Source organism: Giraffa tippelskirchi, chromosome 4, assembly GCF_054371585.1.
Source record: "Giraffa tippelskirchi isolate mGirTip1 chromosome 4, T2T-mGirTip1v1.2.pri, whole genome shotgun sequence".
Taxonomy (NCBI): domain Eukaryota; kingdom Metazoa; phylum Chordata; class Mammalia; order Artiodactyla; family Giraffidae; genus Giraffa; species Giraffa tippelskirchi.
In genome coordinates this window covers 158,570,723-158,588,052 of record NC_137278.1, presented here as the reverse complement: position 1 = coordinate 158,588,052, position 17,330 = coordinate 158,570,723, and the positions used below count along the sequence as shown (strand labels likewise).

At 38.3% G+C, this 17,330-nt stretch overlaps 1 protein-coding gene across 3 annotated transcripts in view; it reads right to left on the bottom strand.

The window, feature by feature from the left end:
* The window catches only part of CFAP54 (cilia and flagella associated protein 54), a 306,329-nt gene that overhangs the window by 168,890 nt on the left and 120,109 nt on the right, over nucleotides 1-17,330 (bottom strand). For all 3 annotated transcript variants that reach the window (XM_081595348.1, XM_081595350.1, XM_081595349.1), the window contains exons 31-36: nucleotides 15,155-15,266; nucleotides 14,709-14,809; nucleotides 7,387-7,617; nucleotides 4,641-4,783; nucleotides 2,547-2,728; nucleotides 283-510 (exon numbers count right to left, since the gene is read on the bottom strand). In XM_081595348.1, the coding sequence (XP_081451474.1) occupies nucleotides 283-510; nucleotides 2,547-2,728; nucleotides 4,641-4,783; nucleotides 7,387-7,617; nucleotides 14,709-14,809; nucleotides 15,155-15,266 (997 nt within the window). The remainder of the gene's footprint in view (nucleotides 1-282; nucleotides 511-2,546; nucleotides 2,729-4,640; nucleotides 4,784-7,386; nucleotides 7,618-14,708; nucleotides 14,810-15,154; nucleotides 15,267-17,330) is intronic.

Genomic DNA, 17,330 nt, shown 5'->3' with positions numbered 1-17,330 from the left:
ATGAAGATTAAATGTATTTTGGTTAGTTTCTGTAGAAGCTGGAGCTCAATAAATGCTACTTTCTTTTCCATTTAAGAAACTGATTTTCAGGCAGATATTTGTAATTAACATCAGTGCACATTATATACTGTGAACCAATTAACAATGAAAAGCAAATAAAATTAAGACAAACCAAAAAACAACTCAAGCAAAATATTAATTTCTAGTTATCCCAAGCTGTATGGTACACACAAAAAAATTGTTAATCAACTACAATAAAAATAATTGCCCAAATACTCTTACCTTAATAGAATCGATATTCTGTAGTTCTATTAACATGTCAATAAGTAATTCTGCTCCCAAATAGAATGGTAAAACAGAGATACAGAGGAAATTATCCTGGCTAATAGGAAATGTCTTATACAGATCCACTGCTTGTTTATGCAGTATTTGCAGCTCCTGAGTAAAGTTCCAAAGGGCCCGACAGCAGTTCTGAAGCAGAGTCCAATAGCCACCACGATGAGCAAGAACCTAAGACAAGCACAACATTCAAAAGATGCCATGGTCTCTTTTGTTTCTTTTGCATTTATTTCTGCCCTAATTTTTAAGATTTCTTTCCTTCTACTGACCCTGGGGTTCTTCATTTCTTCCTTCTCTAGTTGCTTTAGGTGTAGAGTTAGTTTATTTATTTGATTTTTTTCTTGTTTCTTGAGGTACGCCTGTATTGCTATGAACCTTCCCCTTAGCATTGCTTTTACAGTGTCCCATAGGTTTTGGGCTGTTGTGTTTTCATTTTCATTCGTTTCTATGCATAATTTGATTTCTTTTTTGATTTCTTCTGTGATTTGTTGGTTGGCATTCCACCCTTAAGGTTGAGACTTCAACATCCTTATTTTAATAATTTACAGAATATTCAATTTGACAATGGCAGAACCTAGATCTAACTGGGTAGGGTCTTTTTGAGCCAGAGATTATTAAAAAAAAAAAAAAAGAAAGAAAGAAAGCAAGAATTGAGTCCTATATCCTGAGGGAATTCAGAAGGGAATAGAAAAAAAAAAAATGCCAAAGTTACAGATCTCTGAGTGATTTCACCTTTCTGCTAATATTCTAAGTCAGTAATAAAAGTAACACCATTTGTTATATGCTACTTACAGTGCTAGACACTGTGACATTTATATGCTAATATAACATTCTATATAACAACTCCTATGAAGTAAGTATGCACTAGTGTTCTTCCCATTTTACAGATGAGGAAATGGAGGCATGGGGCTAACTTGCTCCGGGTTATGACTCTACTAAATGATGAGCTAGGACTTCAACATGCCCATTATTCTAAGTGCTGGGAATGTCTCAGTGAGCAAGGGAAACTGGGCCTGACCTTGTGCTGCTTTTGATTAGGAAAATCCGACACTAGTAAGCAGACAAATCAAAGTACAATTTCAGGGAATGATAAGTGTTATAAAGGAAATTAAAGTAGAAACTACTCACCCTGGTAAGGCTGACAGGGCAGGGTGGTCAGGAGAGAAGTCCTCTCTGAGGAGGTGACATATGAGCAGAGCCCAGAATGCTGAGTTGAACAAGTCATGTGAAGGAGGGGGCAGGTTTTATCGGGAGGAGAAGGGCATTTGGGGCTGAGGGAACAGGAGGGACAAAGTGTGGATGGTGAATCTGAGGACTGAAGAGGGAGGTTCTAAACCATGCTTAGTGCTTTCAGAACCACAGAGGGGAGAGTAGACTGCACCAGGGAAAGAGGAGCTGAGTTCTGAGAGGTAAGCAGGACCCAGACCCTCCAGGGCCCTGAAGCTGCTAGAAAGGAGGATGGGATGCATTGTTCATGGCCATGGGAGGTGACGTGAGATGACTTCACATATTTTAAAAAGTCACTCTCTACTCCATGAAGAAATATGGGAACTTAAGTCTTTCTTTCTTGTTCAGAAAGGATAGATTTCTTCTCATCTCTTGAGAAGTTTGACGCTTCCCCTCCTTGCTATGAGAAAAAGGAAATTAATTTCTTTGTAGTTAATTCCTGTTCTGAGTTTAATAATCTATCAGATAATATCTCATAAGACAAAAGAGAAAAGCAGTTGAGAGAAGACACAAATAGCCTGTAGAAGCAAGTCAAGGGGAAGGGTTAGGGCTTTCCTATGCCTAGAAAGATCTTCCCCTTTCCTAGAGGGGACAAAGGAGCATGTGATGCCCAGGAGGGAGCAAGAGCCTAAAGAAGAACCCCTGGTATCACTGGAGAAGCCTGTGTCCCAAGTGTGGAAAGCAGCAGACGGGTGTCTGAATATTCAAGGAGACTTTGTAGACAAGGACAAAGGGCACCTCAGCTCTGGGTGACTAAAGACAAAAGGGGTTCACCATCTCCCTCACAACTCTACCACGTGTGAGACCTCAGTACCGTGGCAGGCAAGCCTCACAGATGATTGACACAAAATCCCACAAGATTAGTCTCACTGTTGAAATCAAAATTATGAATAATAAGGAAATAAATATATCACACATGCCCAAATTCATGGGCTGAGATTCATGTCCACTACATTCACAAAGAAGAAGGACCAACTTACCATTGCTCTCCTGCAATATAAAAAGATTTTCATAAAATGGTCCAAGAGACCCACATTTGCAGATCGATCCTTTTCTTTACCGCTAAGTCCTGACTGAGAGTCTGATTCATAAACCGTTTGGGTCTTGGAAACATTTTCATCACTCATTTTGGAATTAAAAAGTGTCAAAAATTCTTCAGCATCTACAGTATAAAAATAAAATATAAAGTTATTGAAAGTAGAGAGTTAAGCTTCAGAAAACACAATAGGTGACTAGCATCAAATGAATAATTCAGACAACAACTGCTACATTAGTTTGGAGAGAGGAGAGAATTGTTATGGACGCGATGAACCAGGGAAAGTTCCCAGAGAAGGAGGTGCTTAGATAAGCTCTTAAGGGTGAATCATGATGTAGCTGTGGGGGAAGAGTATGGAGAACATTCCAGGCAAAGGTGATTGGCCAAAGGAATGATGCAGAGGCAGGAATGTCATGTTTCAGGGGAGAATGACAGGATCCCACTCTTTCTTAACTTCCCTCCAAATGGCTATTCCCTGGACACATCCACTGGAAGGTGAGGAGGATCCCCTGCAGTTAGGCCGTGCAGCAGTCCTGATCACTCATCCTCCCACTGCTGTGCATAAAAACCACAGAGGACTTCTGCCACAAACAGTCTCTTATTAGAACTTTGCATTAAATGCTAAGTCTCAATTGCAGAATCTATTGTAAATTTCATAGGACGTCTTAGGTAGCTAGTTGAAAAGAAAACTCAAGAAGATACATATATATATATAGTATACTACTATTATATATAGTAGTCTACATGTGAAAACTCGGACTCTTTCTATGTCTAGGGAATTCACTTTTAAATACTTTAATAGTCATAGAATGACATGCAGGTACCAGTAAAACTGTACCCCTGAAGAAATTAAAAAGCATGTCAAGTATCTCAAATATGAATCAAAACTCCTGGGAGAGTTAACCAGCATATGAAATAGCTTGTCCAGCAATAAGCCATACAGCATTTTAAGTGTCATTTTAAAAGAAATCTATATACGAGGGTTTGTAATAACATAAAGATATTGGAGATAAATGTTTGCTTGTGAAATGAGTGGTATTCAAGGTAGGTGATCACTCAGGAATAATGTCATCAGTGCAACACCCAAACAGAGAGCCCTGCTCACATACCTCTCTCTGCCTCCTGCGAGCCCCTTGTCACCTGACCAGAAGACGGTATTGGCTGGTATTCTACCATTAGAATATTATCTCATTCATCTTGGAGTAGGGCTTTCACGGAAGGTGCTGACTGAAGATCCTAAGGCAAGAACCTGAGTACAACTAGAAAGCAGCTAAATGATGCTGTCATGCCTGCTTACAGCATATGTTTGGAGGAATTTTTCCTGAAACTTGCGTGCACGCTCAGTCGCTTCAGTCATGTCTGATTTTTTGCGACCCCATGAGCTGTAGTTCACTAGGCTCCTTTGTCCATGGGATTCTCCAGGCATAGATACTGGAGTGGGTTTCCATTTCTTCCTCCAGGGGATCTTCCCCACCCAGTGATTGAACATGTGAGAGCAGGCAGGGCTAACATTTGTTGAATGACCCAGTGAGTGAATATACAAAGGGCCTAGAACCAGGCATGGTATATCATTGATACTCAGTACAGGTTCTGAGTGGATCCCATAGGTTCTACCTCCAAAAGGCGTTCTTGGTCTGTTTGTGTTTCTCCATCTTCACCAACTTTGCCTCATCCAAGCCTTCATCACCTGAGAGCAAGTTTTCACTTACTTTGGCCACTGAAGGCTATGAATATTTTTAAAAGAACATTATATTTGTTGAATGGGCAAATTAGGGTAAGGGAAAATTCAATATAAATATTTCCAAACATATTTGATGATATTATAAAAATGTAGTAAGTTTAAAAAAATAGAACAAATAAGAATCTTCTACAAAATACCACAACTCAACAAAATTCCTAAGTCACTGGAAAATGATCCATGTAACTCGGTGTCTGTTTGGGTGCATGTCAGGGAACATGTGTTTGTGTATGTGTGTGTTCCATTTGTGAATAAAAATATCTAAAGACAATTTGATAGTATATAACGTATACATTTTACCTGATGGTAAGTGAGCCTTTCTTCTTTTAGCTGTAAGAAGGAAATCAAGCATCACTTTATAGTTTTCTAGAGTCAATTTTCCTGTTGGTAATACTGTTCCTGAATTATACAGTGAGAACATAGTAGGGTCACATGATCGGAAACTGCAAAGGGAAAAAAACTCATTAAAAAAACAATAGAAGCAAAAGTGAATTCTGTCAAATACTAAATAAATAAATAACTGTTTTAATGAAATTGGATTTAGTACCAAGTTACCCTGATACAAACTTGAGTGAGTGAAAGTCACTGAGTCGTGTCCAGCTCTTTGCCACCCCGTGGACTGTGCCCCACCAGGCTCCTCTGTCCATGGACCTCTCCAGGCAAGAATACTGGAGTGGGTTGCCATTTTCTTTTCCGGAGGATCTTCCCAATCCAGGGATTGAACCCTGGGTCTCCAACTTTTCAGGCAGATTCTTTACCGTCTGAGCCTTTCGGTTATTGTTTAACTATCATGGTGCCAAGTAACGATGCATGAATGGTCATGTGTGATTGGACAGTCAGAGAAGAAGAGTTCTCCGAATCCAGAGCATAGTAAGGAAGCCCATCTGATCTGAACTGTTTTCCCTTTCAGAGCCTCAAAAATGGGTCACATACTTTGGCCACCTCATGCGAAGAGTTGACTCATTGGAAAAGACCCTAATGCTGGGTAGAGTTGGGGGCAGGAGGAGAAGGGGACGACAGAGGATGAGAGGGATGGATGGCATCACTGACTCGATGAACATGGGTTTGGGTAGACTCCTGGAGTTGGTGATGGACAGAGAGGCCTGGCGTGCTGCAATTCATGGGGTCGCAAAGAGTCGGACACGACTGAGCGACTGAACTGAACTTGCTGAAAGTTTTCTCTGTCAAGAAATCTAAGTACTTCCTAAATGCTAACTTGGCCCAGCCCACATAGACCAGAATTTTATTTTAACCAAACTCTGAAGAAACAGAAACTGGGTTCAAGTTCCTTGCAGATTTCAACATGCATATTTTGTCACTGGATTACTGAAATAAATACCCTCCTAATTCATATCCCTATCATCAGTCTCTCCTTCCTCCAATCCATCCAGTATTTTGCTATCAGAAAAATTCCTTATCATAGCCCTGCTTGAAAAAAAAAAAAAAAACTTAATAATCTCCCATGCTATATAAATTAAAATTCAGATTTATAGACAGTTAAGGCTGTCCATGTTCTGGTACCGACCTTCTCTTCTGGTCATTTCTGACCACTCCTTTTCAGTGGTCAGACCACTGGGGGCTCCTGTCCTGAGTTTCCTACCTGGGCTGTGACTCGTTCTTCCATCTTTCCAGAAGGCTTATTTCCCTACCTGCATATTTTTAAATCAAAAAAAAAAAAAATCTTGCCTGTCCATCAGAACCCAGGCCAAGTAGCTTCTGTGAAACCTTTTCTGGTAGTCTCAGCCAGTAGAAAGCCTTCTTCCCAGGTACAAAGACTTTATGTGTACTTCACCTTTTACCTTTATTGACTATTATTTGTGAACATTTGTGAGCCTCTTGACCAGATCCCAACTTGAAGATCCTGTTCATTTCAGAATGTACCTCACGCCTACCTCAGTACCTTGTTTCTAACAAGGGCTCAATGAGGTTTTTGTTTTTGTTTTGGCTGCATTGGACTTCCCAGATAGCTCAGTGGTAAAGAATCTGTCAACCAGGAGACACAGGTTCGATCCTTGGATTGGGAAGATCCCCGGGAGAAGGAAATGGCAACCCACTCCAGTATTCTGTGCCCACTCCAGTATTCTTGCCATGGACAGAGGAGCCTAGTGGGCTACAGTCCATGGGGTCACAAAGAGTCGGACACAACTTAGCCACTAAACCACCACCACATGCAGTTTGTTGGATCTTAGTTCTCTGACCGGGATCACTGCCCTGTGCAGTGAACGCGTGCAGTACTAATAACCAGACTTCAGGAAATTCCTTCAACAAGTAATTTTTTTAAATGAAAAACTCTGGTTACATAAAGTTACTCTGGTTACATGGTATTCCATATTATGTATTTATCTTATATTTTTACCTCCCATTTTATCTCCTCTAACACTTTAACCAAAAATAAACAAGAACTGGAAAATATCTTTTGAATTAATGACAGAAAGTGTAAATTATATAAGAAAGTATGACCTGTGTTTATGGAGGCTTAAAATATACCTCTAATGAAACAGAGATTTGCCTAAGGCCTACTAATATTTTGGTTACTATATGGTTAGGGGATCCCTGGTGGCTCAGCGGTAAAAGCATCTGCCTGCAGGGCAGAAGATGCAGGTTTGATCCCTGGGTTGGGAAGATCCCCTGGATAAGTAAATGGCAACTCACTCCAGTATTCTTGCCTGGAAAATTCCATGGACAGAGGAGCCTGACAGGCTATAGTCCACAGGGTAGCAAAGAATCAGACACAACTGAGAGACTGAGCATGGAGAAATACAGTTAATATTAAACTTCTCTTGGAAAATTCACTTTCTCCTTTCCCTGAAAGCTATATTGAATAACATATTCAAATGCATGCATATTAGTACTTCATAAGTACTTATATCCAGCACTTGTTTGGGAAAGATTCTGAGATAAGAAATTTTTAAATATACCAAAGACCAGTAAAGATCAAAGCACTCTGTGAACCTCTTTAAGTTATCATCAGCATTGGAGCCCTGAAGATACAAATACTATCCATGTTTTTGAGACTAAAACAGTATTCATTGATAATATACTATACCTGACCATTATTGGTGAAGAACCAAATTTTATCTTTGTACGCTCCCCTAGCTTTGTTAAAAGCAGGCTGAAGTGCGCGCTTGCCAGATACAGGTTCATCTGAGCTTTCCAGGGCATCTCCTCAAGAAATATTTGATGGAACCTCTTCTTTTTAACATAACTTAATATCAAAGGACCCAAGTTTTCCACCAGGAATCGATGTGCTACTTTTCGAACATCAGCTCTCTTATTTCTGTAGAGGGAAAAGGAAGTTTTGCAATTACAAGAACTTTTAGACATTTTATAACAGAGAATGATTCCTGTTTGTACAAAACACAGCAAGAAATCACTTGACTGTCCTTATGCAAATATTTCTGGCTTATTTGTCATTTCCTTATCGCTAAAAATGTGAACCAGGACAATGAAGAAGGCATGAGGATAAACACTGCGGACAAGGACACTACAAATTGCCTTTGATTCTCTGCTGTCTGTCCTAGGCCCAATCCAAATAGCTTTTCTTTTCCGTCACCAAAAGGCCACTGAGATTAGACAACCAAATTATAAGGTAATGTTCACATTCATCAACTAACTTCAATATTAAACAAGAAAATCATTTCTCTGTTCTTTTCCTTAAGGAAAAGAAAAACAATGGAGCCAATTTTTCTCTATCATTATCTAGACTACAGAGGAAATAAAACATCAGTCAACTCTACATGTAATAACTTCATACATCCATACCCAGCATCCTCTGAAAAACACTAATAGCTCAAGTTTTGGCTGATAGTTCAGATTTTAAGGATAATGTATATTCAATTTGTTTCAAATTATTTCTATCAAAATCTCAAAGTAGCAAGTCTAATTTCATAGTTACGTAATTGTTGATACGGCATGATTTTATTTCTTCAAAATACTTAATCTTTTTTTTTAAAACAGTTGACAATGTTGCTGCCTCATTCTACTGATTTATACTGGAGAAGGGGGGGAAAAAAAGATCTCAATTTGTAAGTTAAAGAATCTTGCTCACTTTCAGTTCAGTTCAGTTCAGTCGCTCAGTCGTGTCCGACTCTTTGTGACCCCATGAGCTGCAGCACGCCAGGCCTCCCTGAGCCTACCCAAACTCATGTCCATCGAGTCAGTGATGCCATCCAAGTACCTCATCCTCTGTTGTCCCCATCTCCTCCTGCCCTCAATCTTTCCCAGTATCAGGGTCTTTTGAAATGAGTCAGCTCTTCACATCAGGTGGACAAAGTATTGGAGTTTCAGCTTCAACATCAGTCCTTCCAATGAACACCCAGGACTGATATCCTTTAGGATGGACTTGTTGGATCTCCTTACAGTCCAAGGGACTCTCAAGAGTCTTCTCCAACACCACAGTTCAAAAGCATCAATTCTTCACTGCTCAGCTTTCTTTATGCTCCAACTCTCACATCCATACATGACTACTGGAAAAACCATAGCCTTGACTAGGTGGACTTCTGTTGGCAAAGTAATGTCTCTGCTTTTTAATATGCTGTCTAGGTTGGTCATAACTTTCCTTCCAAGGAGTAAGCATCTTTTAATTTCATGGCTGCAATCACCATCTGCAGTGGTTTTGGAGCCCAAAAAAATAAAGTCTCTCACTGTTTCCACTGTTTCCCCACCTATTTACCATGAAGTGATGGAACCAGATGCCATGATCTTAGTTTTCTGAATGTTGAGCCAACATTTTCACTCTCCTCTTTCACTTTCATCAAGAGGCTCTTTAGTTCTTCTTCACTTTCTGCCATAAGGGTGGTGTCATCTGCATATCCGAAGTTATTGATATCTCTCCCAGCAATCTTGATTCCAGCTTGTGCTTCCTCCAGCCCAGCATTTCTCATGATGTACTCTGCATTTAAGTTAAATAAGCAGGGTGACAATATATAGCCTTGATGTACCCCTTTTCCTATTTGGAACCAGTCAGTTGTTCCATGTCCAGTTCTAACTGTTGCTTCCTGACCTGCACACAGGTTTCTCAAGAGGCAGGTCAGGTGGTCTGGTATGCCCATCTCTTTCAGAATTTTCCACAGTTTATTGTGATCCACACAGTCAAAGGCTTTGGCATAGTCAATAAAGCAGAAATAGATGTTTTTCTGGAACTCTCTTGCTTTTTTGATGATCCAGAGGATGTTGGCAATTTGATCTCTGGTTCCTCTGCCTTTTCTAAAACCACCTTGAATATCTGGAAGTTCACGGTTCATGTATTGCTGAAGCCTGGCTTGGAGAATTTTGAGCATTACTTTTACTACCGTGTGAGATGAGTGAAATTGTGCAGTAGTTTGAGCATTCTTTGGCATTGCCTTTCTTTGGGATTGGAATGAAAACTGACCTTTTCCAGTCCTATGGCCACTGCTGAGTTTTCCAAATTTGCTGGCATATTGAGTGCAGCACTTTCACAGCATCATCTTTTAGGATTTGAAATAGCTCAACTGGAATTCCATCACCTCCACTAGCTTTGTTTGCAGTGATGCTTCCTAAGGCCCACTTGACTTCACATTCCAGGATGTCTGGCTCTAGGTGAGTGATGACACCTTTGACATTAACTAGGTCGTGAAGATCTTTTTTGTACAGTTTTGTGTATTCTTGCCACCTCTTCTTAATATCTTCTGCTTCTGTCAGGTCCATACCATTTCTATACTTTATTGTCCACTTTAATAGATAAAAAGTATGAATCTGAGTCAATACACACACAGAAATAAAGGAAGGGACATAGGGATGGATGGATGCAAGGAATGAAGGACGATAGACCTTGCTGCACTGGAAGGACAGATATTCTGGAGAATAAAGAAAGGAAGGAAAGAACCTATTTTTGACATGCAGTGTTGATATTATCATTCAGTGTGGAGTTATTTTGTATTTGTTGGTGACTGACTTCCTTTTAATCCAAGGTTTTTTTAGCTTTTTGCTGTTGCTTGGTTATCTTTGGTTAGCTTCTCTGATAGCTCAGTTGGTAAAGAATCTGCCTGCAATGCAGGAGACCCTGGTTCAATTCCTGGTTCAGGAAGATCTGCTGGAGAAGGGATAGGCTACCCACTCCAGTATTCTGGCCTGGAGAATTCCATGGACTACAGTCCATGGGGTCACAAAGAGTTGGACATGACTGAGTGACTTTCACTTCACTTCACTTAACTTGGTTGTCTTGGTAATGTTACATGATTTCCAAACAGAAATGTTTTAAATACCTCAACCTTAGAATTAAAACTATAATTTCCAAAGTAAAAGTCAATCTTTTTCCTGGTGAGATGGTTGTGAAATTGAAGTTGCTCACTCTTGTCTGACTGTTTGTGACCCCATGGATTGTAGCCTGGCAGGCTCCTCCATCCATGGGATTTTCTAGGCAAGAAGACTGGAGTAGGTTGCCATTTCCTTCTCCAGGTGATCTTTCCATGTGAGATGGTTAAGTCACCTCAAGAGGCCAAGGAGAGTGACCGGACCAGAGGCATCTTCCCAGTTAGAGAGAGTGGGATGGTGCAAGGAGACAGCTCTCGCTTTCATGTCAGGATTATTTTGAGCTGGAGGTAAATGAGAATCAATAGATGCGGAAGGATGCCTTCTTGGAGATGCCCTTATCTGAGGGAAAATAGAAACTTCGGAAAAATATGAAGAATGCCATAAAACTCCTCTCCTGGGAAATGTTATGACCATGACGAGGGAAAAACAGCACCTAGATGGACCTGCCCAAACAAGTCTTACTCCATTAGTTTTCTCTCATATTTCTACCACAGTTTGCTGCCCTTGAAAGCCTACACCCCTGGTCACTCTACTGTAAATTCACTGTCCTTTTTAAGATGCCCTATCAGCCCAAATCCTAACCACCCCTTCGAGTTACTCATCACTGAGTTCTCCCATGCATAAGCAAATGTTAATAAACTCCTGCTTTTTTTCTCTTGTTCATCTTCTGTTAGTCTAATTTTACCAAGTTACAGCTAGAGACCTTAGGAGGGTAGAAGGAAAACTCATTTTTTTCTTGCCTTAAATCTCAGTGAAGCTGTTTTGAAAAAGGAACTGGGAAGTAATAAGTGTAAAAGCAAAAATTAAGGGAAAGGAAGATAAACACAATAAAGAGGACTGACAAAGACAAAATTTGGCTCTTTGAAAAAAATGGGGAAAAAAATAGACAAAGCTCTGGCAAGATAAATCACAAAAATATGAGAGAAGACAAAAATTAATGAAGTTAGGAATGCAATACAGTGTGTAACTGTAGATATAGCAGAGATTCAAAGAATAACATGAAAACATAATGACGTTTTATGAATAACTTTGAAAATTTGGTAAAATGGATAATCTCCTAAAAAATAGAATTCATCAAAAAGAACTCAAAAACATATCACAGACTTAAATTGGCTATCCATCTTAAAGAAGTTGAATCAGTATGCAAAAAATGAATGTATGTGGGCAGACCTAGAATGCTATAATAAAATATATATATTTGGTCTTTGTCTTTTATTTCAGGTATAGAGCTCCTAAAACTTGGAGTTTCCTGAGTGACAGGAGTCTCCTGTTATTCATGATGAACTCCTTTAGAATACACCTGAGTCTAGTAAGGTGACTCAGGGTTGGGCTGTTAGAGAGCCTCAGGATAGAGGTTGGTCACCAGAAAAATCAAACACATGAGGAGTAAGTGGAACTTTCAGTCTCAACCCCCAGTCTCTGGAGAGAGTAACTGCAGACTAGGTTTTTTAAAAGATCTGTTAACAACGAAGTTCAGAGGGCCTCCAGGTTGGTGAATACATCCACGTGCTGGGAGAGTGACACATCACAACTCCGTAGAGACAGAACCTCCTGTGCTCAGGACCCTTCCAGTCATCATCCTATGGACTCCTTCATCTGGCTGGTCATTTGCATCTGTTATAAACCAGTAAACGTAAGTAAAATATTTTCCTGAGTTCTGTGAGCCATTCTAGCAAATTACTGACCTAAATGAGGGGAAGAGGAGTTATGGGAACCCCCTAGTTGGAATAGACTGAACAGAAATGTGTGTAGCCTGGCCATCCTATTTGTGGCTGGCATCACAAGTGGGGCAGGGTCCTTTAACTTGTGGGACTAAGGCTGTCTCCAGGTAGATAGAATTAAGTTGAATTTTTATGCTCTAGTTCTACAAGGTGTTAGCACCAGGAGAAAACTAGGTGAAGGATGTATGAGGGTCTCTCAGTTCTCTCAGTTGGAGTCAGAGAATTGGTTGGTTTTGTATCTTTGGATATAGGATATCTTTTGGGGGCAGTTTCCAGTTTTCTTTATTGATGGTTGTTCTGCAGTTGTGATTTTGGTGTGCTCGAGGGAGGAGGTGAGCCCAAAGTCCCTCTACTCCACTCTCTTGTCCCAACTCCCTGAGAAGTGGTTGGTTTTGGAAGACACCCCATTGGATTCAAAGGTATGAGACAAAGACACTGCACACAGTTTAACATTTACATGTTAATGTAATTTGACTGCACAGATTAAAAGAGAAAAAAGCTCAGTGGAGAAATACTGAGCAAAATTGAACACAATGCAGAAGAAAATTTTTAGAAAACAAGAAATCAAAGACAATTTCCTAAATTTGATACATATGACAACTTGCTAAATGACAAAAATGAAAGAATAGACTACTCAATAAAAAGAGTTATTCAATTGGGTATAATGAAACTTAAAAAAAAGGGGAAAGAGAGACTCTTCCTCTCACCATTCACAAAAATTGATTCAAGTTGGATGAAATTCCCGATTGTAAAGTCAAATATTTACATTGAAAAAGAAAATATTTTACTCAGAGAAAAATTTCAAAAATAATAAAAGGAAATGCTGATACCTTTGATCCCATTAACAATTATAACTTTTAATTTAAAAAAGAAGACCTTTAAAACGCAAATGGATGAATGACATCTGGGAAAAGCAGTAGTATCCAAACCTCTAAAAATAAATAAGGAAACAAAAGTTGTCAATGAGCAAAGGATCTAAACAAGCAGTCTTGAGAATAGAAAAACCCTAGGGTTTAAACAAATATGAAAAGCTGCCTAAACTCATTCATAATCAAAGAAATAAAAATTCATAGCTCATAGGTCCACAAAAATTTGAAAATCTGATAATAATAGTAAGTATCAGGGAAGATGCTGAATAATGGGAACCTGACACATCACTGATGAAAATTTTAAAGCAATTTAGCAATATCTAGAAATGTTAAAATGTTCATATCCTGGAGTCTACTCTTCTATGTATTTACCCCAGAAACTCTCAAATGGGCATGTGGAGATGTATACAAGAATGTCCTTTGTAGCACTGTTAACATAATGGAAATGTGGACTGGACTTACGTATAACCAACATGAAAAAAAATCTCACAAACATAATATTGAGGAATAAGAGCATATTGGCAAAACAAATTGTAAAAAATAACATCACATGTTCTTTAGGGGCATACACATATATATAATTGAAGTATAAAATCACTCATAAGCATGATAAATGCCAGGTTTTGGATAGTATTGGATAGAGGGGGGACAGAAATGCATTCCAAATGTTTTATATGGCACATGGCATATTGAGTACATGTTCATTTTTTATATTATTTTCTATACTCACCTAAATTATACCATAATTTAAATAAAGAAAATGAAGGAATAATCAAACAGATTGTGAGGCAAATGCAAACAAACAGAAAATGAGAGTGGTTTCATTAATATTTATATGCTGAACATTAAGATCAAAATCACTAAGCAGGTCTTCCTTTGAAGACATTACATAATGAAGGTAAACGATATAAAGAATCAAAAATGTGTACTCATAACAATAAAAGCTAAACATACCACAGTAAGTATTATGAAAGTGAAAGTCGCTCAGTCATGTCCCACTCTGCAACCCCATGGCATGGAATTCTCCAGGCCAGAATACTGGAGTGGGTAGCCCTTCTCTAGGGGATCTTCCCAACCCAGGGATCGAACCCAGGTCTCCCACATTGCAGGTGGATTCTTTACTAGCTGAGCCACAAGGGAAACCCAATAAGTATTATAGTTTTAGTTTTATAAACAAGTACACTATCTGCCAATAGTTAGAAGTAATTTACCAGTTTGACCTCCTGGCCACTCTTAATCTAAATTACTGCTGCCACTAGCTCTACCCCAGGCCAGTTACTCTATAGTATATCATCCTGTTCATTTATTCTATAAAATTTACCAAAATTTTAAATTTTCTTGCTTATTTGTGTGTTTGTTTATCTTGTGCTCCTTTTACTAGTATGTAAGCTCGCTGATGGCAGTAATCCTATCTGCTGTGTCTACCATTGTATCCCTGGTGCCTAAAATAATGCGCAACACATGTAACCCTTGAGTGAACATTTAATTAATTAATCAATCAATACCTTTCATGCTCCGGCATTTCAGAAATAAAAGGATTTTTATTCAAAAATTCTCTTAGAGTTTCCTTTCTTTTAGCTTTTTTTTTTGGCTTCATTTCTGTAGTCTTAACACAGGAGAAAACAAAAACGTTACAAATTAAAATCTGAACACAAATCTGAATACAACATAATTTACTTGTATTCTAATGCTTATCTCTTGACACTAATTTCTTTATTCCCTTCAATTAAAATTATTTATCAAAAGTAACAGAAACACCACCGTAAATAAAAGATTATAAAAATATTCATAAAAGTTAAGAATTAAAATATATTGTATAATTATAAGATTATGCTTGTTGGTATTATCTTCTGTTTCATATTATAATAAATTATAGTGCAGCCAACCATTTCTAAATACATGAATCTCTTAAATTCACTAATTGAAAATTCAAAATTTATATGAAACTTACTTTTCCAATCTCCACTACTGCAGCTCTGTACTTCTTCACAGGTTTGATCTTTTTAGACAAAGAAGTATCCTTATATTTCATTTTTTTTATTCCGAGAAGGGACTCATTCCTCCTATTACAAAAAGATAAAGTCAGTTAAAAGGATATGCAAGAATTTGCAAAACTACCCCAAAGTAATAAGTCTTTAATGAGTATTGTCACTGAAATTGTTCTAAAAGCATTTCCAAAATTGGCTGCATTCCATACATAAATGAGACTGTGATACTCCCGGTCCCATCAAGGAATAGCTGGCCTCTCTAAAGAGCAAAATGTAAATCATAACATCAAATGTGATGAGAGCTGAAGTATCGATATGATGTAGAAGGAATAGAATCGAACTGAAAAAAAAAAAGTGAACACCTTCCTTTAAAACCAAGAAGATAACTACGTAAGAGTGACCCTAAACAAGGTATCTTGCTTCCAACAGACTTCAGGCCCTTTAGTTCCATCATGTGCAAGCTGCCAGCCACTACCACCTTCGGACATCAACAGCAGCTAAGAATTTTAGATTACTACACTCATCCATGGGTATCTGCAGGGGCTCAGTTCCAGGACCCTCTCAGATACCAAAAGTCAAGGAGGCTCAAGTCTTTATATAAAATGGCATATTATTTACATACATACATACATGTATGTGTGTATGTATACCTACATGTATGTAGGTTACATACATAACCTACACACATCCTCCTATACAGTTTAAATCATCTCTTTAAATCATTTAAAATGCAGTGCAAATTCTGTATAAATAACTGTAAATACAACATAAATATTATGTACATTGTTGATGGGAGTGTGGCAAATTCAAGTTTTACGTTTTTGGAACTTTCAGGAATTTTTTTTCGAATATTTCCGATCCATGGTTGGCTGAATGCCTAGATGCAGAATGGATGCCAAAGGCCAACAATACTAAATGTTCTCCCTTTCCCCTAGCTGGCATTCATTTTGGCAAACGTTTTGTCTGCCTGAACTGTAACACAAAGTTTGGACCATTGATCAGTGGGAGACTTGGGAATCTCTTCTGTGCTTTGCTGCTTACATTCTGAGCCTAGTTGCCTGCTGTTTTCCAACAAGCCTGGTCTCTCTTCTACCTCCTGTCTCTCCCACCCCACCAGAATGCTTTTATTGCTGTTATTCCAGAAAGAGATGGGAAGAAGAGGAGGTTATGGAGCCCCATCTTCCCAATCCTCTCAGCAATCTCCTCCATGCTCTGCAGAATGCTCTTCCACTGAGTAAACTGCACTCATCCACCTCTTCATAGAATGCCTTCTCCTAGCTCTGACTGCTTTCTATTTTGTTGATGGTGTGTTATGAAAAATAATATTTCTAAACTCTCATATAATCAATATTATTGATCTATGATTTCATGACTTATTCATTGTTTTGGTTACATACGTCATGCCTGCTTCTGACCCAAAACATTGATTTCCAATGACTCTCTGCCTATTAATTCATAAACACAACTCTGTTATACTTTATCTGACAGAAAAGCCTCTCTTTTCACACTTTTTTATTCTTTCAATATATTTCATGATTCTAGCCCGTTCCATACAAACTAATCTGATTGGAATTGCATTAAACCAATAAATTAATTTGAGAATAATAGAAATCTTTACAATATTCCATCTGCTCATCAAGTAATGTACTGTCTCTCCATTTATTCCAGTCATTTTTTTATACCTCTTAGAAAAGATGTTGGTCTTCTTTATATTAGCCTAAATCCCCTCACAATTTCTGATAAACTTAATCCTGTACTTCACAACAACAGAATCATTTTTCCATTATACTTTCTAGTTGACATAGCAAAGCACTGATTTTGCATCTACCCATCCTATGGAATCCTATTGTTAGTTCTGATAGTTTTTAGTTAACTTGTTAAGTTAAAAATAATAATAATTTGCAGATATCAATCCTTCTATTTTCTGAGTACTTCACCTTGGAATTCATTTGGCAAACATTTTGGGGACCCTATCATGTGATAATCACATGAATTCTAATCCTAATTTCTATTTCTTACTTTAAGGCACTGCCAGTAATGTTCAGAACGATATTAAAAGATAGGAGGAATAATAGGTTTCTGTGTGGTACTGCATATTTTAACAGAAAATCTTCTTCTAATCCTAATTTGCTAGGAATT